At 48.4% G+C, this 24,830-nt stretch overlaps 1 protein-coding gene across 1 annotated transcript in view; it reads right to left on the bottom strand.

The window, feature by feature from the left end:
- LOC104624904 (sex comb on midleg-like protein 4) overlaps positions 1 to 24,443 on the bottom strand; it is a gene marked incomplete at both ends in the record, with an annotated part of 32,255 nt that extends 7,812 nt beyond the window's left edge. The window contains 4 exons of the mRNA XM_010292388.1: positions 10,258 to 10,452; positions 13,181 to 13,381; positions 16,285 to 16,414; positions 24,385 to 24,443. Coding sequence (XP_010290690.1) covers positions 10,258 to 10,452; positions 13,181 to 13,381; positions 16,285 to 16,414; positions 24,385 to 24,443 — 585 coding nt within the window. The remainder of the gene's footprint in view (positions 1 to 10,257; positions 10,453 to 13,180; positions 13,382 to 16,284; positions 16,415 to 24,384) is intronic.
- Between the last annotated feature and the right edge of the window lie 387 nt (positions 24,444 to 24,830).

The raw sequence follows: 24,830 nt of genomic DNA, 5'->3' as shown, positions 1-24,830 counted from the left end.
GGGGGAGCCACAGCATCCCTGAGGCTGCCGCAGAGAGGCAGCGAGTGAGCAGGCAGCCCAGGGCATCCGCCGACAGCGGCTCAGGGCTGTCACGCCTGCGTTTTTCAGTCTACGGGATAACTTTTGCACTGGTTATAGGAACACACAATCGCATCCATGGGGGATAAAAAAAGAGGGGCACTAGTCAGTCGGAACAGGAAAATGTAAATAAGCCTTACCCCCTTGTGAACGTAGATATTATGAACGCTGAAACCGTGGTCACACTGTGGAGATAAAACCTGTAGTGAATTCTCCAGGGTTTAGTCTGAGGCTTTACTGCACCATGTATCATCTTGCTGTGCCCTAGCTGCTAAAAAATATTTTGCGGTAACTGAAATGCTGAATTCCCCAAGGAGAAGCTGCCAGTCAGTTAACATAAAGAAGCTAAATTTTTTAGAGAATTTTCCAAAATCCGATGTTGTCCTGATTACAAGGACTTCAGCACAGGCAATTTTTTTTTCATTATTTAAACAATTTCCCTCGAGTGTTTGCAGCCCAGACAACAGCCACATTGTGTTTAATGCTGTAGAACCAGGGAATGAAACCAGCTGGGAACAAATCAACATGGTTTTATTGTCCAAACTGAGTAAAAAGGTAGAGTAAATTCACAAGCTAGCTGCTGACAAATACATTAGATTTCATAATGAAAGGTGCTCTTGTGTGTAAATAACCCATTGAGGATTTTTTTTTTTTAAGTGCTTGGGGATGATTGAGTAAATGTCTAGTGTTGCAATGGAGAGGTTTTAGTCCCATCTTACAGCCTAGGCAAATGGTTTAGGCACTGCATACCCACGAGTGAGGGCGAAGGGATTTCAATGACATAGGCATCCAGCCCTTAGAAGAAATCTTCCTTTGGTCTCTTCCTCCTGATTTCAGACCTGCTCCTCCATTCTCTTCCCTTCTCCCTTGCCTTTGTATTACACTAAAATGTACATCATGAAAAGGAGATTTATCAGGGTGGTATAGTTTTGTGTCTTAGCACAGCAATAGTTCTGCACTGGCAGAGGGAGACGGGAGAGGCTGCGATCGATCTTTTCTGTCTCCAGCCTCTAGCAGTACCTAGAGGGGCTTTTCTATCCAGGTACTTTATAATGCACTCTGTATGCTTATAAATCAGCATTGATAAAAGTCACAAAAAGCTGTATATAGAATAGACTAGATGAAAATGACTGTGGTATTTGAAAATTTCAGGGTGTTATATACTGGGATTCTCTGCAGCTGAAATACTTAGTGCATTTCTGTTCTGATACTAGTGATGAATCTCCCTGAATTATATTGCTTTAGTACTGGCTTAAAATATTTAACAGCAATTCTTTGTGTGAAAAACAAATAATTTGAGACACAAGAAGTCAGATGTCTAGAACAAAGTGCAGTAACTGCAGAATAAGTTGCGTTTGCCCATTAATAACTAATAATCTCATCCAGAAATTAGGTAGAGCACCTGTAAAGCATGAGCCTATGCATGTGTTTATACGTAGGTGTAAGATCTTTCATAAAGTCTTTGCTTCATTTCTCCCTGCCTAGTGCTGCAGCTCAGCTGGACTTTCTGATACTTCTCCTGGGGTTTCTTCTGCTGTATAAATACAACATAGCTGGGCCCTAAAGCCATAATTCCCCTTCACAAATCTGTTCTTTTCCTGCCTTCTCCGCTGCTGCTTCTGACATCTGTGGCCCACCTCAGTCCCAGCAGCTAGGAACTCACCAATTCCTCTTTCTTGGGTCTTTTTATCCCCTCCTCTTCCCGTGATCCCACAGAGCCAGTTTCCCTTCACATCGGTGTGTTGCACTGTGCCGTGCCACCGGGAAGCTGGGCTTGCCCCAGGACCCCATCCCAGGACTCACCCCCAGCCTCACCGCGTTTTCCTTCACTTTGGCTTCTCTGCTGAAGTCTCGCAAGCCACTGCTGCCTTTTTGTTTAAATCACTTCTGTAACCTTACCTCTTCCATGAAGGAACCCACCATAAAGTACCTGATGCCCCAAACCTCCAGCTGCAGCTTATTTTCAGTGAGAGGTAGGGACGCATTTCTCTTGCCCAGCTGCTTGCACCCTCACCTTGCACCCTCACCCTTCTCATTGCTGCCCACCGCCAGCACCGTCCCGGCACAAGCACTGAACTGCTTCCATTATTCTCTTAACTGCTTTAATCTCCTGCTCTGCGCTCATTTTGCCAACAGATGAATTCTTCTGGCAGGTGCTGCGTGTTACTACTTTCCAAAAGGCACTTTGATATACTCTGCATAATTACCGCAAACAAGTAAGTCCTAAGGAGCTGGGGAGCGCTGTTGATTAAACAGGGGCCAAGACTTTTTGAGAAAAAAATGGATGTTTTATTTCCATGGAACTGGAAATGCCATTGTGTGTGGGGTTCCATTTATTTTGTAGTGAACTAGAAAAGGATAGAGAGAAACAGAAAGTAAAGACAAATAAAGGAAGAAGAGCCTTTTAATCTTTTAATCTAAAAGGCTAAAAAAGAGAGCAACATGGGGGAGGAGAAAAACTGAGCTGAAAAACTGAAGAACATCCAAGCAAAAATCAGTAACGCCCCCTGAAAAAAATTCTGACTCTGCTTTGAAACATGTCAAATGGAAACAGTTTAAACACAAGACTCCCTTTTCCCCCCTTTCAGCTGGCTCTGCTTCCTCCCACGGAGGAGCAAGCCCAGGCCCTGCCGTAGGTGCCCCGTACCAGGCAGTCCCAGAAGCAAGGGTCCTCTCTTCCAGAATCACAAAACATGAGCAAGTGTCCGTCTCCCTTCCAAAACATTTCTTGTTTTGTCTTTCACTTACTAAGTGCTGGCTTTGCTAACTCTCATAGTCCCCTCCACTGCCATAGCCAGTCTGTGACAGCAACCCAGCAGCAAGGAGCTACACATCTAACTGCCTGCAGCTTTCATGGGCTGCCAGAGCCTACACCGACACATCGCACGTGCCTCCCAAGTGATGTTATCTCATGTGGCTTGAACTGGCACGAGGTAAGGATCCTGAGGATCATCTTCTTTCCGCCTCGCATCTATGAAAAATCTGATGGGTCATGCCGGCTAATGCATGCGGCACTTGGATGGGGGGTAGGTTTTTCATCACCAGTTCTGGCCTGTGGCCTGCTGATTTGACTGCTTGAAAAATGGGTATATTGGATCACAGGTGTTGGTGTCAATATTTTAAAAGTTTAGGAATGGAAATTCCTGTTTCAACTTTAATTTAAGCTGTTGAAAATCAAAGCCCGGACTCCTAACTTCAGACATCTCCTAAAGGAATCATATAGATCTATGGAAAAGTCTTAATCAGCTAAAACAAAGTTAAAGGTAAAAATGAAGCTAAAACAGAGTTACAATCATATGATTTACCTGACTGGGCCTCTAAAAGAGTGTCCATGCTTTCCTCCACACGGCTGCACATGTAAAGCTTGAATTAAATGCTTATACCCAGGGGTATTTTTTTCTGTAGTGGATATGATCTCATCCATCATGCTTCATGCATTACGCCCATCATTTCATCCACTTTTCTTACGCATACCCTTTGATATGGCAAAATAAAGCATCTTTTTTCCCTTCTTTAAACTCCATTTCATAGCTTAGCTCTGTCTTCCAACCTCCACAGCTGCAGCCCAGGCAATCTCCAGCACTGCCGGTGCCTGTGCCGTGGCTGTGAGCGCATCTTGGACTGAGGACAGAAGAGCCTTTGGGCTTCTCCTCATCTGCTGCTGGGAACAGAGTGCCTACCCACCCCGGGCATAACTTTTCAAAAGCGATGGATTTTTTTCCACCCCTCAAGACTGTGGAAGTAAAACAGCCTGGCAGAAGGCGGGAAGGAGGATTTCCCTTGGGCTGACTGCTGGAGGGATGTCTGCTTATAGCTTCATTGCTTAGCATCCTCAGAGAGATGCAATTTCATAAAGTTAAAGGAACAGAAAGGGACTCTCTCTTCATTTGGGGGTTAGCAAAGAGTAATCACACGGCTTAAAGGTCAGAAAGGTCAATTTATCCAATTCTGCCAATTCTATAGAGTTTGGGCAAATTATATCACAGGTGGATTTCATCTCCTATCCCTCTCTTATTTTCCTTCCTGACAGCATTTTGCCCCTTAGCGTACATTTCATGCTAAAGCTTCTACTCCACCCTCATGAAACCCCTCCACAGGGACATTCCCTGACTCTCTCTTTTTTCCTCCTGCTTTTACTTCCTACCTGTTGTACCATCCTAAACTGTTCCTGTCCCTCCCCAAGTTTCTGAATGACAACATTTCTGCTCTGCCACAGAGTTACTACCCTGGACACCTCATGTCAGGAAGCCAGTCCTGGGGATGGGGCTCCAGCTGCAAGCAGGACCTCAGTGGGATGCCCTGCCCTGGGACCGGCTGGGTCGGGTCTGGAGAGCGAGGAGGCACCCAGCCTGCGGTGGATGCACAGACTCATGCACACACGGAAGGAAGGAAGAAAAGCCTGCAGCCATCCCACCCTTTCTCTGCTCTGCTGCAGGCTCTGCCGTCAATTCAAATGCCCCAAAGGCCAGACAAACTTCTTATATTAGACCTTGCTGTGGCTGGATGGCTCGTGCAGTTCCTCTGCTCCCTTTTTAAGAGTGACCTTAATATTTTATTTATTGTTTAAAGGATAATGTTCATGGTAGAGGAATATATGAGGCAATAAATGGCCTTTGCAGGTAATTAAATGCTGAAGAGAGCCGAAGCTATTGATAGCCGTAAAAGCCATTTATTCTGAGTGTGCTGAGAAGCCAGGAGCACTGTTCCTCATAGCATGCAACAAGACAAGATTAAACAAGCCACGGTACTAGAAAGGGGAAAGACAACATTTTTCTTGCCCTCTCAGGGCTTGAAATTTCTGAGCTGCTGTTTATTTGCTGCTTGGAACAGAAAATATTGATTGTAATAATATGTGGTTTTCTATCATGTTATTCTTTTTTTTCCCAGCTGTTTTAGAAGGGCTTTGCACATGGTGGCAAGAATTATTGCCCTCCTTGGACAAATGCTCAAATAAAGGCACAGCAGGGAAGGGTGACTTGCCCACACAATCAATGGGAAAGTCTCTGACAAAATCCAGCTCCCAGCCTAGCATCTTGCCTGCTAGTCACACTCTTATAGTGCGTTGCTATCACACTTCTCATACCAACTTTTCACAGAATCATTAAGGTCATCAAGTCCCACTATCAACCCAACATCACCATGCCCACTAAACCATGTCCTGAAGCGCCACGTCCACATGTTTTTTGAACACTTCCAGTGATGGTGACACCACCACCTCCCTGGGCAGCCTGTTCCAATGCTTGACCACTCTCTCAGTAAAGAAATTTTTCCTAATATCTAATCTAAACCTCCCCTGGCGCAACTTGAGGCCAAGTTTTCAAGTGCTTGTAGATAGGAAGAGCCCCTGTTCCTATATATAGAAGCACTGATATAGTACAGGGTACCTCTACCTCCTGCTGTGCTTCTGTTCTATATGGGGCCCTGCCTCCAGCCACTGCCACGAGAAGAGGTGCTGTTCTCCTGTGGACAGTGGTAGGGGACACCATATGGCATCTACACATACAAATTTGACTTGGCCATGGTGAGAGGAGACTTTATTCACAGACCTTCTTGTCTTCCCTCTTGTGATGAGGACAAGCGTACAGGGTGGCCACAGGAGTCCTTGCGTAAAGAAAGATTTGCTGCAGCTACATGCAGACATGCTCTGCATGGAGGACAGCAATTGTCCAACAGCACAAAATAACCAAAAGCGAAGGTCCAGGACAGAAAGGGTAAGGAAAGGATTGACTGAAAGGGGAAAGAAGATGCTTATCATGTTTGATGCTTCCCACATAAGAAGAACTACGTCAATTTCTGTGCCCACCATAACGTTGGGAAGAAGTTTTATAGCAAACATGCTTTCCTCTGAAAAATAACAGTCTAACATTGCGTAGATGCGTGTCAACAGTATGCAGGTGTTCCAGAAATTACGTTTTCCCATGCTCCCATCCAAGCCTCTATTAACTCAGCATGAAAGCTGAACGCAGAGAGTGTGGATGGAGGCACTTCACAGGATGTCCGTTGGCTTCCCATCCATGTAGCCCCGGCACACTTCACAGCATTTTCTTCAGAGTTCACTCAGATCTTGCCATCATTTTGGTTGAAACTGCACTACCACTCTCATGGAAAATTCTGGGTGCAGGTCCAGAGGTGATTTGAACCCAAGTGCTGTGGGGACAAGTAACATCTCAGGATTTGCTGTAGTGCAGACCTGAAGCCGGGCACTTCCCAGATGAAGTCCTGGCAGTCATCCCACAGCTGCACCCCACAAATTGCTCTTATGAGCCAGAAAGTCCCCTCACAGCTGAGAAAGAGCCATGGGATGTGTCCCCAGATGTGCCAAGATAAGGCAGGGAAGCCACTGGCGTTGAAGGAGGGCTGGAGAGGGACCCTCGCCCCATGTATGGGGCCGCTGGGTGCTGGAGCGAGAGGGCTTGGCAGGGCGGGCAGAGCGTGGGGGCTCAGGTGTGGGGAGGGTGATGCACAGCCAACGAGGCTCATTGCAGAGGCTGCTGCCGGGTACAGCCTGGTGAGTGTGTGCTTCGTGGGCGTGTAAAACATCGTTGTAAGTGATATATGCATAGATCAACAAATCCCACTTGGCCTGTACGCAGCCATTAGCATCTGGCAGTTTGCTGCAAGCACAGGTGAATAATGGCTTAGGGGCATGTGCTTGGGGGCAAGGTTAAAAGGTGACTCTTGTATGGTGTAAGTGGATTAATATGACTGGACACGATGCTGGCTTCTCCTCTCACTTCTGCCACTGTAAATCAAGGCTAACTGCACCGTAGTCAATACATGTATTAAATTCATTGGTACACAGGGGCTGAAAAGCACATGATTTTAAAAGAAAGAACATCTCAATTACAAGCTGGAGAATAGAAACAATGAAAAATGTGGCTGCTTTGCATGGCTTCCCGTGGTGCTTTATTATGGCTCTGCTCCTTCCGTGCGAGCTCTATCGCAACAGGCGCCCTCGCAGACCCGTCTGCAAGAAGAGCTCCTACTGTCCTCCTTATTATTGCCACCACAGGGACACCCTGTCTCTGTCCTGAGTGGCAGAGGTCCCCCTCTGCTGACCTTGCTGCAGAGGCACGCGGGCTCCCCAGGAGATGGAAGGAGATTTAGGCAATGCAGCATTAAACATAGACTGAGCAGCTCAAGCCCCAGCGCCTAAAACTGCGGTTATTCCGCTGGTGCCGACGTTGTTGTTGAATACAGCCTGACATGATGAACAGGAATATTAGGTATCTGCCTGGCTCTGGCGGAGCGCAGCGTGGAGGGTGCGAGGCCATCGCTCCGGTCCCTCTGCCACACAGCCACGGACAGACAGCGCCTGAGCTGGACACAAGTCGCCCTGGGGAAGAGGCAGCTTTTCGCCTCTCCAAAATTCCCCATCTCGAGGGCTTTATGTGGCAGAGTTAATTTCTCCTCCCGTGCCTCTTTGTGCGCGCTCTGGGGCAGAGCAATAAGCTTGTAGGTGGGTTTTCCAAACAACACTGGCTGCACTGAAACAAGGCCCCAGTCTCCAGCCCGCAGCCTGGGCCCCGCAGCGATGCAGGCCGCGGCTCAGCTGGTGAAGCTGCTGAGCTCCTCCCCAGGCCCGTGGACAGGCTTCGGTGGAGCGACCCGGGTTCGCCAAACTTGGCCCACCAGGGCCGGTGGTCAGCAGAGTTCTGAAAACATCCTCAAATACTGTTTCACCATATTTCTGCTAATCTTTGGTGGAAGGAGAGTCCCCTTTTGGGGCTGCCAGCTCAGAGCAACCTGAGCACCCGGCTGCTCTGGAAGCGGCACGGCTCATCGCAGCCTCCCTCGCTGCGGGACCAGGCTGCTCCTCCATCACCTCTCCCGTGTCCCCACTGCAACAGGGAAGCACCCAAAACCCTGCAGGTCATGCTGACCCACACTCGGCTCTCTGCCTAGCAGGCCAGTGGCTACCAGACCCCGGGGCGAGCAAGCTGGAGGCTGGCAGAGGAGTTTTAACCCCATGTATAACCGCTGCCCTCAGCTATTTCACAGCTCGCGTCCCACACTGTATGTACCACAGCGCTGCTGGTGATGGAGATGTAAAAGCCCCAAGAGCCCATCCCGCTGCCAGGCAGAGGGGAGGAGAGCCCAAGCAGCACTAGCCCTGACTAGCCCAGGCTGCCCACCCCCCTGCCTGTAGGGTGGCTATTAATTGCCCCCAGCAGTGGAAGAGCCAGAAACCTTCCCTACATCCACGTCTCCTGCCCGGTCTGGGGCAAAAATAATATTTTGCCCCTTCCTCAGTGGCTGGGCAGAGCCAGTGGGAATGGTGTCAGAGACATCTGCCTCGAAATTATGTGGGGAAGGAGATGCTCAGCACGTAACAGCCACTGTAACAACTCCGGCTGTGGAGTTGCCTTCCATCACATACAGACTTGCCATGCAAATTAAAATGCAAATGCTAATGCAAATGCCAGGCCTCCTGGGCTGCACTCACTCAGTGCTACAGAAATCCCTTGACCTCTCAGAAATGTTCCGGTTGCTGCAAATGTCCAGTCCAGAGGAAACAAATTATTGCTTTTCAATCTGGGTTCCTGCCTTTCCCCCGCTATGTGTCAGGGTGGCAGCTGGGTATCTCTGCACAAAAAGGCGATTTCTGCACTATGTGCACAGCCCACTCCCAGCTTTGGTGTGCGAAGCACACATTTAGGTTCTTCCTGGCAAACAAGCGATTCATGGATCATAACTGTGGACACTAAAACACCCTTCTCTCAGCTGCCAGCGTTTATCTGCCATTAAACCGAATGCATGAGAGACAGCGTGCTCCCCAAACACCCACAGTGTTGTTAATAAAAGAAAAGAAAAAATAATTTAAGTCAGGAGGAAGCCTGCAGGTGAAGCAGAGGTTCAGGGCCATAACTTTGCATTTTTCTTTTTTCTGAACTGACTTTTGCAATGTCCATAATAAGGCCACAGGGCAGCTTTCTGGCCACTGATTGCAGATGGGGGCTGCAGGCATGTCCCAGCTCCATGGGGGCTGTGTGGGGCCAGCACCCCGTACCAGCACACTGGGGTGTGGGCAAGAAGGAAGCCCAGGCGTGCCCATCCACCTGGGAGCCTGGTGCTGCTCGGGGCAGGTGCCTCTCTGGACCACCAGCATCCTTGGGTGCATCTGCCCCATGCCACCGCCCCTCCAGGCTTCACCCCACACGGTCAAGCACTAAGACAGGGACCTTGCTGATGCCCACAGGCATTTTAAGCTAAGAGAAACACTCCTCCAAGTAGTAAAGCAAACCCCTGAGAAGTCACGACTCTCACACAGGTTTACACTCATGGGTGGAGATGACAGGTCCAGGCTAACTGTGCTGCAGCAAGTAACATTACCTCAGATTTATGCTAATGCACTGACCCAAAACTGCATTGCTGTGAGTGGCTCTCTCCCCTCTCCCAGGAAGAGGTCCCCTCGAGTGAAGGCAGACCGTGCTGCTTTGCAGATGATCCTTAAAACGAGCGGTGTGCAAGCGGGGAAGCACACAGGTAACGAGTCAAGCCAGGTCAGGGTGTACCCGTTACGGTGGTGATTTCCTATTCACACTGCGGTGACACTGAAGTGTGGGCTGGGGTCCACGTGCTCCCCCGGCCTCCCACCTCTCGCTGCAGCCAATGAGTCAAGGCAGGGCATGAGCAAAGGGGTCTGGGAAGCGGGGACAGACAACGCTCTGCAGGGGAGCTCTGCAAGCAGAGGAGGCTTGGTAGTCAGTGGGGATCCTTAAGTGTCTAATATGGTGGTTGAGTTGTATGGAGAGAGAAATTTCCCCTCTACCTTCCCACCTGTCTGAAACTTGAAGGAACTGAATGCCTTTAGGCTTCTACCCCAGGGCCAGGTATGGTTGAGGAGACCAAAAGTAATGGGAGAGAATTGACAGAAACAAGGACAACGGGATCATACAAGCCTTGTTTCCTTAGGAAAAGAGATAAAAGAAACAAAGAGATAGAAAGTAATTTAAAAATTATCCCTATCACTGCTGGGGCTCCTCAACACAGTGGTTCTCACCTGAAAGCCACCTCTATAGCCACTGGGAAAAATACTGCAAATCAACCTGCTGCCTCCTGCTAGAAAGGTCCCACAGAGACCTGCAGTTCTCCACCATATACAGTACAGGACCAAAAAAAGACAGTTATTTCTTCAGCCCTATTAAATCTTAAGCTCAAGCTGATCAAGCAGCCTACCTGCCTCCATCCGTCTGTTTTCATACGCCTCTGGGCTTTCCGGCACGGCGTTGTACTGCTGGAAAGGCTGGTTGCTGAAGAGATTGTCACACAAGAGGCTGCGACAGAGCTTCTTCAGGAAACGCAGGACATACCCGATGCTGTTCACTACCAACAGGCTCAGGAGATGCTGCTTCCCCTCAAAAGAAGCTGAAACTGGAAAGCAAGCAGGAGCAATTCAATACCTGGGGATGCACATCGGGAGGACAAATGAGCGCAGGGGAAAAGATTTCAAACAAGTATTTGTATGTCTTAAAATATTTTACATAATTACCCCACCTGAAGTACAAAAACTGGAGGAGCTTAAGGAGCTGAGTTTGTATGACCCAGATCACCTTCCCTCTGGAGTGCTGAAAGATGCTGACTGGCATGGCCAGCAGTGCAAGGATTTCTAATATATGCATCCAACTGAAAACTGTATTGTATGATTGGAAGGAGGCAATTACAATATCCTGATCTAAGGAAGGGGAAAGAAAGTGATCTGCCTATGATGGGCTATTAGGCTGACTTCAGCAATACCCAAGGTTTTAAAAGATAATGGGGAGACAAGAATTAAAGACATGGCTGTGAATGAATAAAAGGTACCAGGGTTGTACTGAAGAGAGGGCTACCAGCTTCATCATGGAGCTTTATTTACTGATTTAATTGCATTTATAGGCAAGGGAAGGTTGGCAGTTGTGGTCTATCCAGAATTCAGTAAAGTATGAGAAATCCTTTGTTAAACTGGAAATGATTGCCTATGAAAAGTGGGTCAGGAGGTGATAACAGGGTCTGCTGGCAGGAGACCCAAAGTACTGGAGAGGGACCAGCAGTGGTCCATGCTGGTACAAAAAGATTTTGTTGATGCTGTGAGCTGGGAGGCATTATCAATGTAGAAGAGAACTGGGAGATTGCACAGAAAGGACTGGTTGATCTTGAGCCCTGCAATAATAAAAATGGGTGGAAAAAATACTAGAAAGTACACAGCAATCCATAATTTTTTTTTGCGGAGGCTCAACATGACCTGATGGGAGGAGAAATGATGAGACAGGCTCAGATGCCCATGAGCCCATGAGCCACCAAGGTGACACAGCAATGAAAAAGTCAGATATATTTCAAGGAAATATTGAAGAAAACATTTCCAGGAGAGCCAAGGGAGTATCAATTCCACTGTATAAAGTCCTGGTGAAAGCTGAGCTGGACTGGTGGGCACCATTCTGGTCATCCAGGCTCAAGAAGGGTGAATTCACACCTCTGAAGAGTTGAACAGGTAGGCCACAGCAAGGTTCAGGGAATAGAAAGTTTCCCTGTGGCACTGTAGCCACCACCATCTCTGCTACGAGGGTGTGTGGGAAGACACTTGCACTTCTTACATTAATCCAGCAATCTTCCTCACAATGCAGAGAGGACCTGAAAGAAACTGTGTATTTCAGCCTAGCAGGATGAGGACTGCTCTTCAGAAATATAGCTAAGATTGAACTCAACGGTGAGAGCAGAGCAATTAAAATTCCTGGACAAAGGTGTCAGGGAGTATATTTAGCCAGGAATAAAAAAGGGCATAGGTCCCAGCCACGAGAGAGGTGGAGGGGTCACAACAGACCCAGCAGGATAAACTGCAGCAGGACACATTCAGGTGTCAACAGCTTTGCAGGGAGGACTACATGATATGGTTGCCTGAACTCCACCACCTGGAAGGTTTTTTCCAGTCCTACAGCCTCCAGTCACTACTAACGAGTATAAATTGCAATGTTAGGCATATAATCTTTGGGATAACTTCAGAGATTTCCTGCTGGCCTGAGCTGCTGTAAGGAAGCCAGCTGAGTACCTGTGAGCCAAGCCATGGGAAGACTGGAAAGCCCATGAGAAAATCTGTCTGCGCTGCTGCTGGGCTGGGATTGAGCTGCAATCTCAGAGCTACACCACAACTAGAAGGCCATTCACCCCTCCTCGATGATTAGAAGAGGCATGAAGTTGGGAGCAATGTTGACCAGGTGCCTTTAGCTCAGGTACCTGAAGCCAAGCCAGCTCAGAGGAACTGAGACCAAGGGGTTTGGCAGGCTTGGTGCACAATGTGACTCTCCTGCTTGTAATGAAAATCATATACGTAGCAGAGAACCAGGCAAAAATGAAGCTTTGCACTAATTGCTTCGGTCTTATGTTTCTGTGAACAAATCTGGGTCATTCTTAGAGTATTTCTGCTGTCCCTTAGGGAAGGCACACCTGTGATTAAAGAGACCCAGAGGAGAGGGAGGAAGCAGGATTTATATGCTGCACAGAGGGCCAGAGCCTGGGCTCCCACACAAGAGGGTCCCAGTGGCATGGCTGAGCTGCTGTGATCCCTGCGAAACTGATTGGACTTGGTCCTTGGTCCTTGGTGTTCCCTTCCCGCTGCGTTCCCACGTGCTAAAGCAACGCTGTGACGCAAAACTCCTGCTGTGATTAAAAGAAAAGTTCATGTTCAGTCTGCGAGCCAGGCCAGGGGGTTCAGCATGGAACACAGGAGGCTCGTCAAAGACACACCAAGAAATGTCACCACGGGAAGATGAGGAGCTCCTGGGAAGTTACCTCTGATCAATGATTCTCTCTGATATATTTGTATAGTCCTGCTGTATGGGGAATTGCCACAGGACTTTTGCAAGTTCCTACAGCTGAGAGCGGAGGTAGCTCATGAACGGCAGGCGCAGGACACACCAGCAGCTGAACTCATTGTGAGTTTTCCTTTACAGTGACACATGGCAGCAACCTGTGGCATGAAGCAGGCTTGCAGTGCCGCTCGTCCATGGGGGCTGCGTGAAAAACCCAGCTGATGCGAACGGGGCAGCTAGGACAGTCAGGACTGGGGATCAGGTTAAGACTGCAAGCCCTTCCCAATTGGCCGCAAACCCCTCACAAAAAAATGCCTTACCTGACACCATCTCGCCTCCGTAGCCCGGCTTGATGAGCGAGAAGACCGCCTTTTGCTGGAGCGCGCAGTCGATGCAGGCCTGAACCGCCTGCTGCAGGGCCGCAGATGGTCTCTCCGGCCCGAAGTGCTCTGGGAGCTGCTGCACTTTTTTTCTGTCAAGGTACGGCCCCAGGTTCGCTTGTTTGTTGACATAAATGCAGACTGTAGGCACAAAATCCCAACAAGGTTATCGCAAAATGGCCCTGAGAGCGTCCTAGCAAATGCGAGCTTTATACATTCCTAATTTATTTCACAACAGTGGATTGCCGCCCACTTGCGACGGGCACAGCCAGGCTTCCTTGCACCCGTCGCCTAAGTGAAGTGAGCTGAGCTGACCTTATCGCTCTCTACAACTACCCGAAAGGGGGTTGTGGTGACGTGGGTGTTGGTCTCTTCTCCCAAGTAACTAGTGATAGGACGAGAGGAAATGGCCTCAAGTTGTGCCAGGGGAGGTTTAGACTGGATATCAGGAAAAATTTGTTCACCGAAAGGATAGTCAAGCATTGGAACAGGCTGCCCAGGGAGGTGGTGGAGTCACCGTCACTGGAATTATTCAAGAAACTTGTGGATGTGGCCCTTCAGGACATGGTTTAGGGGACATGGTGGCGTTGGGTTAATGGTTGGACTTGATGATCTTGAAGGTCCTTTCCAACATAGTGATTCTGTGATTCTGTGATTCTGTGAGCTTAGGCCTTGCTTAGTGCCACGGATGAGGACAAGCTACGTGCAATGAAAGAAGCTCCTGTGTGTGTCTGGGGTCTGCTCTCTTGCAGACTACCTTGGCCATGCAGCTGGTGACCAGAAACATTGCTCAGGACAGTGACTAGCAGGGGTGACCTTACAGCAATGGGCAAACTCCAGCCCGAGGTGTGTTTTGGGTTTGGTTTTTTTCTCTGTGTGTTTTTAGACTGGTTCTTCTCTGAGAAGCACAGGTCTGAGACGAGTTTTGGGAGACTTGTGTTCCTTTCTGCTTCTGACCTTAAAGCAGCTGTGATTTCTGGAGGGTTACTCTGTGCTGAGCTGCACAGCGCGATGGCAGAGACTCTGGTCTCTGGGAGCTTCCTGCCCCTCCATGTCCAACCCAGCACTCTGCAAACTGCATCACCTTGAGGGAAATTTTACATCGTGTGCAATGCTAAACCCCCGTTTGGGACCACAGCCACCCAACTGTGCCACACAGGGGGTCTGCGAGGGATGCCCCAGCCTCTCCACAGCCAAGCCCTGCATGCCTCCTCTGGTATGCAGTTGCCTGCAAATGCAGTTTTTCTACATGCCGTCAGGCCTGCCAGCAATAGCCAAAAAATCAGTGTTCTCCTCTTGCTAGCATGAACTTACTTTAAGCTTGGCTGAGACTAACCGCATCTTGGAGGAAGCGGAGGTGATGCTGTGGTAACTAGGGGCGACTAAGGCACAGCCTAAAGTCAAGCTAAAGTGAGATATATTATAATAGCTGCCAGAGTGTGCTCAAGCTGTCATCTCTCAGACAATATAACATTATCCTCTGACAGAAATCAGATATGTGACAAAAAAACCCACCAAGCAGAGTGGAGGACATGGTGACAGCTGTGTAAAGTAGGAAATAATTTACAGTTTGCATCACCGTAATGAAAATCTACTGCCACTGTCACAGCGCACTCTGCTACCCCATCTCTCACTGAACAGCAGAAGGGGCTCAGGCAGTATATCCTGGGTAAACAGGAGGATAATAACAATCATACTTATCATTACATAGCACTTTACACCTTCCAAGTGCCAAGCAAACAAAAGGATAACGCACCGAAAGACAGCAACATCATGCATGCATTGCAGGGTGCTGTCAGAGTACAGCCCTCCCAGGGTGCCACCGTGCCAGGCTTTACCGAATCTGCAGAGTGTGGCTTCTGCCATCACAAGGCACCAGTTTTGTCTGGGGCTCAGCTACAGGAGGGACTCTGCAGCTTGCAGGCAGCGTGCTGGGTCCCTCGCTGGGAAGCGGGGGCCGCTATGGTCCTTTCAGCGCAGGTAGGGAGGTAAAAGTTGGCTTGCGCATGCCTGCACCTCCCGCAAACCCCGCTCTGGTGGGAGCCTACACACGCCATTGGGAAGGTGCTGGGAGAAAAGGTGCCGGCGGCATGGGGACAGGCAGACAGAGGTGCAGGGTGCCACATCCACAGAGCCCAAAATCACCCACAGAGCCTCTGCCTCTGTGGCCACCCCAGCGATCTGGTGGGGCTGGTGGACTCTGCCTCCCTGCCCCACTCCAAAAGCGGCACCAGGCACACCTCACAGGGCAGTGCTGCGCAACGCTGCTCGGCTGATGTTTGCCAAGCGCTTTGCAGTCTTCGCATGTGAAGGGATAAATGAGAATAAAATATATTATTATTGTCATCGTCACGATGTTTAGTATCATTCTGCTACCAGAGCAGATGGAAAACTTCTCCTCTGTGCATCCCAGCTAAGAAATAATGGAATTTATGTGTTGTGTTTAGATTCTAATGTTATCTAATCCATTTCTCTGCTGAAATCTCAGGGTAAATCAACTGTCTTGTTGATTTTCTTCTCATTTACATCAATTTAAAAGCATTGACCTATGTTACTTCTGATAATATAAGCAAAAAAAGAATAAGGCTGTGTTTTCTTTGGTTACAGCCAGAAATGGCCAGGTCTGCTGCTGTGATAAGGCATTGGGGTTTATGTACTGGTAGCCCTGCCTACGAGTCAGACCATGGCTCCTCCGTCCTTCTTCTCCCCACAGCAGTAACAGATGTTTCATGTTCACACTGGGGTTTATTCCGGTCATTGCAACACATTTGATGGGGTGAGTGTTGGGTATAAAATGGTAGCATTCATGGGATGTTGATGTCTGCATTTCAAGAGGAATGGGTCTGACATCGCCACTAAACTTGACACATGGCAGTCAAAACGTAGTCTTGCAGGACATCTTTGTTCTTTGTCACTGGTCGCCAATCTAATCTGCAAACCCCCCCATTTTCATGAGCTCTGCCTGTTCTGGAAGGCACAGCATCTGGCTGTCAGCCCATGGTTCCTGCTCACCCCTTGGCCAAGGAGCACTTGAGGCTGGGTACCTGTGAGAGCCTGTGGCGTGGCCGAGTTGGGTATCGTAGCTGCATCCTGGGGGATTGAACTAATATCCGGCTCCGGTGTGCTTCTCGGCGGAGAGATTGCTAAGGGAGTCATCAGGACACGAGACTTCAGCTGCAAAAAAGAACCAGTTGGGTAATGAAAGTATACACAAGATATGCCAATTTTATTCCGTGTATGTCACTCCCCATGAACTCCCACTCATTAGCAATCTGCTGTTGCATCACTTTCTCCAGGCCAGGAGCATCCGTTCTGCTCCCAGGAGGATGCTGGAGCCTGAAGCCTGACTGATTTGCAGCAGACAGCAATGCCTTAAGTTACAGGATGCAAATATTATGCCACCCACCAGGTAGTTATTTACTCCTGAGCAAACTGGGTCCAACGCTTTAACAAATCAGCGCAATGGCATTTTACAACCCATTTCATGTGGGTGTAAACAATTCTCCACAACTCAGAAACACGGGATCTTTAAATGCATCATAATTTAGGGCCAAATTCTGCTCTTGGTTACAGGGGTGTAAATCTTGTGTAAATCCGGTGGCACCAAGAGGTTACTTTGGGCTGACACCCATGTAAATAAGCTGAGACCATGGTCTGTAATGTGTTATTACCAGGTAGTAAATACAAACGGCTGCACTGTTGCATCCAGTAACTTTTGTGACCTGCAGCCTGGCTTGGAGAAGTGAAACACGATGGGAATTTATGGTGCAATATCACTACATCTTTATGCTGCCGGTACCTGGCAACATCTCACCAGTAAAGTGATGATCAGATCCTCATAATTATAAAGGGCTGATGTGATGGATGTGACCTGAAGGTACCACTCTTGCTTTTCCTTTTGCTACAAAGGAAAGCAGGGGAAAAGCAGAGAGCGAAGCACACAGTTGGTTTATGTACTTACATACTCTACAGTGGCCAAAGGTAAAAATGCTATAAATGACAAGCATAAGAATGAAAAGGAATTTGTAGCCCTGTTAACTTTGCAGAGTATTGCTTCTCTCAGAGCTTACACCCAAGCTAGAAATAATGTACAAAGTATATTTTAGGTGGAAATGAAGCCAGACCATTACCTGCAAACTAAACCTTGAGCAAGTCCTGGTGGAGAGTAGAGGTAATCTTGGTTAAAGACTCATGTTGTCCATGATCGTGATTACAACTCTCTAAAATAATGGTCACTGTTTCAGTGTAAGAGTAAAACCAGAAAGCTAGGGAAGGGAGAGGGAAGGTTGTTGGAATTAGTGCCATCCAAGTGAGTTTTTAATTATTAAATCTTTGGGAGTTTGGATCATTCCCCAGTTACTGGCTTAACCCAGCAAGGGCTTCACTAAGAGACAATTCAGGGTCTCTCTTGCTTTCAGTAGCACGGTAGCCTGTGCTGGGATGGCACCCATCAAAACAAATAAAAAGGCCATCTTTGTTGAGATGGGTGTGATTTTTGCCTGCCAGACCTCCACTCCTGAACTTGCTCCTTTACATAACCTGGAGTTTCCCTCAGAGCAGCCTCTGTGGAAAGATGGGCACGGTAAGCCCAGATGGAAATAAAAGCTGGCGTCTCATCCAGGCACCATCCCCTGCAGAGCTCTGTTCGGTGCCTGGGGCAGAGGCTGTAATCCCACCTGCCTCAGAAGTGCCAGGCAGCACCTCCACATGGTGGCACCACCTCCACATAGTGCCACCACCTCCCCTTCCCTGGGGCGGGCTAAATCCCTTTGGATTTAACCTGAACAAGGGAGAAGATGTTCAATAAGTGAGTCTAAGACAAACTATGGACTTGACCTCCTGCTGTATGGCAGCCACAGGGCAATAGGGATCCTGAGTTGGCCCCTGGCTAGTGCCAGTCCTCACCTGCCTGTGTTGTCCTGGTTTTGTAGGGTTGTCTTGCCTTCAGACTGCGATCAGGAAAGACCAACAGCAAGTTTGTTTGTTTTCCAAGCAATTAAAATACATGGGAGGAAAAAGATGTTTCAAAAAACCAAGGCCCCCATCCAGTTTGGGGTCTATCCCATGTGAGAAGGTGAGAAGCAGCATGATTTTTTATTTTCTGTAGCAACAGGTCAATGACTCACTTTTCTATGGTGAAGTGGGCTGGCACTGTGAAACTTTGGGTAGTCCCTATGCTAGGCTTCTGGGCTTGCTTTTGATCATACACATATATGCATATATAATAAATGCATATATACATATGTGTGTTTGTACATAGCATATACACAGGTATAAAAGTATATACATTTGTATAGAGATGTGCATATATACTTGTAGATACATATTTGCATATACATATATATAAGAATACAACTACGCACTCACACATGCACACATCTATAGAGGTACTATTTTGGAGACAGCACACCTAATAACTTCTGTTTCACTTGCTTGTTGGCTCTTTAATGTCCTTACTGGCTCACAGCCCTGTGGCCCCAAACACAGGCACACAAGTCCTTTCTCCAGCCCGTGAGCCTCGTGCACCATCTGAGCGCGCGCTGCCCCATGGGCACCATTAGCCCAGAGGAGGTGGGACAGTGCCTGGTAGACCTCCTTCTCTGCCTGTTCCTTGGCTCTTGGAGGCCCAGGCAGGCTTATGTTCAAGAGCAAATAAACAGAGGGCAAGACTTGTGTAAACTCTCTAGCTTGGAAGCCCCTTCTTGGCAGTTTGCTGTTTTAGCGAACTTAATTGCAACAGTACGTGCTCTACAGCCTCTGGATACAGATAAATGCAATTTTATTGGGGATAGCAGACAATGTGCCTTCATTAGATCAAAATAAAACAATGCCTGGTTACAAGAAACAGTACACTAGCAAACATGGCTTAAATACCTCCTGGCCACTGAAACCCTCAATAGTCCCTGAATATCACTAAGTGTAAATCTTGAAATATTTCATATAAAAATGTCTTTTCTTGGGCTGATCCCTCTCTATCAAAAAGCCAACCCAACCAAGCAGCTGACTGACTGAAAGCTTGGCAGTAGAGAGCGCATACACATGAAAGTGAAAGAGAGGGGAGAGGGGAGGGGGGAGAGAGAGAGAGAGAAAAAAGGAGACAGAGAAAATCTGTCCAAGCACTTTGGGAAATCCTTGTGGCAAGGCATTCGAATCAGCTTTTGAATATCAAATGTTATAAGTTTTAAGATGCACAGCACGAGATATAAAAGGCAATGGTTGCTTTAAAACAAGATGTACCACCAACCTCTTATGGACCTTCTACTATGGAAAAGAGAACAGGGAAAGCTGATCAAGGATTTAGGGTAGGAAATAAGTCTGTCGACTTCACCAAAGTCACCGTGCATTAGATGCAGAGAGAGCATGGACTTTTGTGCCATTGATGCCAGCTGCAGGCTTGTCTGAGTATGCAGTGGCCACGGAGGACCCTGTTGACTCCTGGAGTTTCTGCACATCCCTTTGGAGCAGTCAGGGTTCATCTAGCTGGTATTTCTGTCACCCCAGACTAAAAAAAGTGAAAGAGGGGGAAGAACATTTCCCAGACAGCTTTTTTTCCTTCTGAACAAGTTCTCTACCAGCTTATATAATAAAATACACAGGAAAGACACAAGATGAGCCACGATGCAAACTTTCCCTGTACTTTTCTTAAACCACTTAGATCATAGGTCATCATCTTTATGGCTCCTAGTTCCCCCGTACTGGTTGTCCCTTGTCCTGACAAAACACTTGCTAGAAAATGCTGGGGTTCACCACGTCCCCACGGGCCTGTGTCCTTCCAGCCAGGATGGCAGAGGCACCTCCTGGCCACAAAAGATTTGCCGCTGGAGAGAAAAACACCTCCAGCCCCTGCAGATGTGCACACAGATGTGCACCAAGGTGAGTGCCTGGGCCAGCCTGGTCCTGCTGTGTGGGCTTCCGATGGCTGGGCAGAAAGGTGCCGTTAAACCTGCACCAGGGAAGCACAGAGCTTCCGAGTACAAGTTTTGGGGGTTGTGGCTGTACCTCGCACTCTTCTGTGTGTTTGGCTGTGGGTGAGGAGGCTCAGCAGGAGGCAAGTCAGGGCTCAACTCAGTCGCCGGGGCAGAGAGGGGTCAGCACTGTGCTGGCAAAGGCAAAACACAGTCCAAGGTCTTTCCCAGCTTTTCTTCTTGTGTCATGCAGTCCCCTTCTGCCACACAGCAAATGATGCAGAGTCTGCACGCAGCCTCCTACGACCCCGAAGTGTTTTGCAGTGAATGAGGCAGGTAACCTTAAGAGGAGCGTATGCAACCTTGAAATCCAAGGTGGTATCACAGGACAGGTGAATAATCGGGGCACTTCAAGGTTGTCTGTGCAAGCTCGGTCCCAGTGTGTCCACATCCTGACTGCTTATTTGTCATCATTAATAGTGACTTCTAGGGCAGCAGAGGAATCTCTGCCTCGTGATGGAAATTGTCACTCCGCACACCATCTCTCGCTGCCCACCCCTCCTGGCAGGAGCTTGCAAGGTCCCAGCTGACCACTCGCCCCGGGCTGGGGCCACCTCTCCAGGCAGGAGCTGCTGCGGGAGCCCCGGGGGGACAGACAGCCCTCGGGCTGCTCCACAGACGGGGCCATTGCTTTGTTGCTCTCTGGGAGGGATGTGGTGGTCTCTGCTGCAGCGCTGCCCCGCGCCCGCGTGGCTCCAGTGTCCTCTAACACCACGAACCCCCCCACCGTGCTAACAAAGCCTTCCCTCGCACGGGCTTTCCAGGCAGCTCTTCGGGGCTGACCCTCACTCACAGCCAGAGAAATAAAATGGATCCATCTACTAATCTCCCTCCTGGCTGCCAGAAGACTCTCTCCTAGAGGCAGTCAGAAAGAATATTGTATTTAGGGAAAATGTAGCATTTTATGGCAAATAGCTCCACATCAGGTACAAAACAGTTTTTGGAAAAACAACTGATGAAATTTTATAAGCAAAGCTGTGAAAAAATAAACAGGAGAGTGAGGAAAAGGGCTTTGGTTGGTGGTGAAGCGTGGTGAAATGTCATTTTAGGAAGACACAGATATTTGCTGTAATATCAATGAAAACAGGCAATGGGTCATCTCGCTATAAAGAGCATGTGATTAAAAATGTCTGTTATTAACATCTTGGTCAAAATAAATTTAAATCGAGGCTGTAAATTCCTAGTTTGCTAAAAACTCAGAAGTATTTTTCCATCTGTTCCAACAACCAACAGTTATCTGGTTGCTATAAAGAATTTGGTCGTCTGCCATTTGGGCAGGGAGTCATTTTTTAAAATGCGTTTAAGTCTCATGGTATCTGCAAGTCATACAATTAGCGAGCTAATTAAATCAAGCTAGAGTTCCCCATCAAAAAATGTAATCTTTGACTCCTGCTGGGGAAGTGGTTTTGGTGGAGTGGGGTTCACTTCAGCTGAGCACGCAGCGTACAAAGGCGCCTCACAGAAAACGTCGCTTTGGTGTACGAATCCTATAGCGCAAATAAACGGCACCAGGCCAGATGCCGCGGATGCTCCAGCTCACGAGTGTCAGCTCCAGAAACTGAAGCCGTTGGTTATAAAAGGATTCCTTTTTACTCGCCGTCACTCGCCAAGAGATGACATTGTGCCAGATTCACTGCCGAAGGCTCCCCCGCCAAGTCCCCGGGGATGGGGAGGAGGCGTGTGTGTGGTACCCAGCTGGGGGAAAAGCATCCCTTTGGAAGAAGAGGGGGCAACAGCAATCAAGGGCTTGGCTACCTAGGTCTGAAGCACAAGGTTACTGCAGCATTTCAGGAAACTTAAGTCTCCATTTTTGCTTCTCCTCCTTACAAATGTGTGGTGGTTGGTGAAAGGCTTTTTCACAAGTGGATGGGTGCATTTGGGGTGGAACAGAACATACTCCCCAGAATTTTTTTTTTGTCAATTTACAAATCAAATGTAAATGCAGGAGTAAGAAATGGGGGTCAGCAAGACAAGCAGGGGACGAAGAGATGGGGCCTGCCGCAACTCTGCATACAAGGTCATTGTGGTATTTGGCAAGTCACTTAATAGTCTCAGGGACTCAATTTCACCACATCTCCAAAGTGTTATTATCCCAGACTTGGATGGTTTTGATCTAAAGAGCCTATGAGTGACATATCTTTACTGATAATTATTTAAATTATTACTTGTAATAAAACAAAATAAATATAATAAATAATAAACTTGCAATAACAAGTACCTCAAGTAAAACAATTCACATGTTTCCGTCCCAGAGTTTTGACTTAATACTAAAGTGCAAAATAAGAAATATTTCCATGTCCCATATTTTAAAAAACACAAGATTATTTGCCCCAGTCTTAGCTTGGACATGCAGCTCTATTTTGGACTACCACTATAAAATTCTGCGGTAATCCCAAGCGGGACACCTGACCCTGCTGTCAGGTTGGCTGCTGTTACTCATTCATGTTATCAAATTCAAAGTTTTTCAGAAGAAGTGGGAAAAGGCAGCTGGAACTGTTTCTTAGCCACACAAGGTCTGTTTTCAGCACACACAGAAGCACGTTTCAAAACGTGCCCCCATAGCAGAGAGGGGTATGGATGAAGTAGGGCGAGCATGGAGGGAAGGGGAGCAGGCAGAAGATGAGGAGAAAGCACCAAGGGCTGAGGCACAGATGCCTACGCGGTAGGTGTTGCGCGGCGGGATGCAGAGGAGTGGGGGATTCTGGAAATGGGATGCAGAGGGCTCGCCTGGAAAAGAGAGAGGAGGGAGGAGGGAGGTTGGAGGATGGGAGGAAGAAGAAGGTCTGGCGGGATGTGAAAAGGAGGGAAGGGCAACGATACGGGTAGCCTGCTCTAGATAAAGCCCAAACCCACGGAGCTGAGACATTTGGTCCCCGTCCCCGGAGCTCGGCCGGCAGCACTGTGCATGGGGCCTTGCTGCTTCCCGTGAACCGGGAGGGACCCCGGGAAGAGCCGGGCGACACTCGGGGCCGAGACCTTCTCCCGGGAAGGCTGGGGCAGGCCCTGCGCACGCACCGCTCGTGTCACTCGCTTTGCTGTTTTGACATCGGCAACTTGAGCAGCTATTATTTTCTAACAGTCGGCAGTTTGCCCCGCCCCGTGTTACAGACTGCGCGTCTGCACCCCTCCCCATTAAAAACAAGAAACAGGCACAGCAAACACGTACGGTGCCCCTCGCTGGCTGGGAGAGAGGTAGAGAGAATGATGGAGCAATCTGCTGGCAACGAGACCCCTCGTTACGGTGTAGCTCGTTTTCACTCCCCAGAATAAATTCCCCTCCTCTCAGCACCGCGGTCCCATTTTCGCCTGGTCTGAGGCGTAACGGTGGCCCCACTCATGCTGGTGCTGAGCCCACCATGGGGGGGTGCGGTGGGAGAGCCCCAGCCCGCCGGCAGCGTGTGAAGGGCTTGAGACACTCTGAGTTTCTTTCGTTCTTTAGCCCAGACTCCCCACCGGCGTCACACTGAGAGCTCGGCGTGATTTTCCCCCCAAAAGTGAGCAGACAAATAACCAAAACTACCTTTCCCTCAGTAAGTGAAATCTCATTACTTCCTAAAATGTTTGGGTGGTTTTCCTTTGGAAATTAACTTTATTTTCTCCTTTTATTCCCAATCCCCCGGATTCCTTTCCTTTTCCTTTCATTTTGTTTCATTTCTAATCACTGTTAGACAGAAGAAAAAAGTGACAAATGAGAGAGCAACGCTTCCCAGAAGGTGTGCAGCCATCTCACACAGCACAGTGGGAGACAAGTTATTTTCAAAAGATGCAAATTAAAATAACTGTAATCTTTAAAAAAAATAGATTACCTCTATTTTTCACCAGCTCAGGTAGTAGATAAACTGGCTTCTCTTACTTTTCTTGCATTGCTCTGCCGCACCCTTAGAATCATAGAATCACAGAATGGTTTGGGTTGGAAGGGACCTTTAAAGGCCATCTCGTCCAGCCCCCCTGCAGTCAGCAGGGACATCTCCAGGTTGCTCAGAGCCCCGTCCAACCTGACCTGGAATGTTTCCAGGGATGGGTCATCTACCACCGCCCTGGGCACCCTGTGCCAGTGCTTCACCACCGGAACAGGTTGCACAGCTTTGCCCCCGTTCCTGCATTTCACCTGAAATTCTAGAAGAAAATGTATTAAAACCAGCGGGAGGTGGAGGAGGAGTGTGAAAATCACATATCTACCTTGTACCCGGGTTTCCTCCCTCTCTTCTTTGGGATCTTCACGACCGGCAAAGCACCGGCTGGTGCCGAGTAGATGGGGGCGGGGAAGAGAGAGCTTTTTATTTATTTTTTAATTTTAGGGTTTTCATCCAAAGGCAGTTTTCTCACGCTGTCATTTTCCCTGTTACCCATCGATCATGAAGCAGGAAGCCATACGCCACAGATGTGCACTTCTGGGAGGGTTTTACCTGACCACAGCTGGCTCAGCTTCTCCAACGTGGGACAAGACCCTTGCCATGCCCGTTGAAGAGAGAGCTTTTTATTTATTTTTTAATTTTAGGGTTTTCATCCAAAGGCAGTTTTCTCACGCTGTCATTTTCCCTGTTACCCATCGATCATGAAGCAGGAAGCCATACGCCACAGATGTGCACTTCTGGGAGGGTTTTACCTGACCACAGCTGGCTCAG

This window comes from Phaethon lepturus, unplaced genomic scaffold (genome assembly GCF_000687285.1).
Source record: "Phaethon lepturus isolate BGI_N335 unplaced genomic scaffold, ASM68728v1 scaffold36488, whole genome shotgun sequence".
Lineage (NCBI taxonomy): Eukaryota > Metazoa > Chordata > Aves > Phaethontiformes > Phaethontidae > Phaethon > Phaethon lepturus.
Note: the sequence above shows the minus strand (reverse complement) of the source record. Positions and strands in the feature narration are given on the sequence as shown.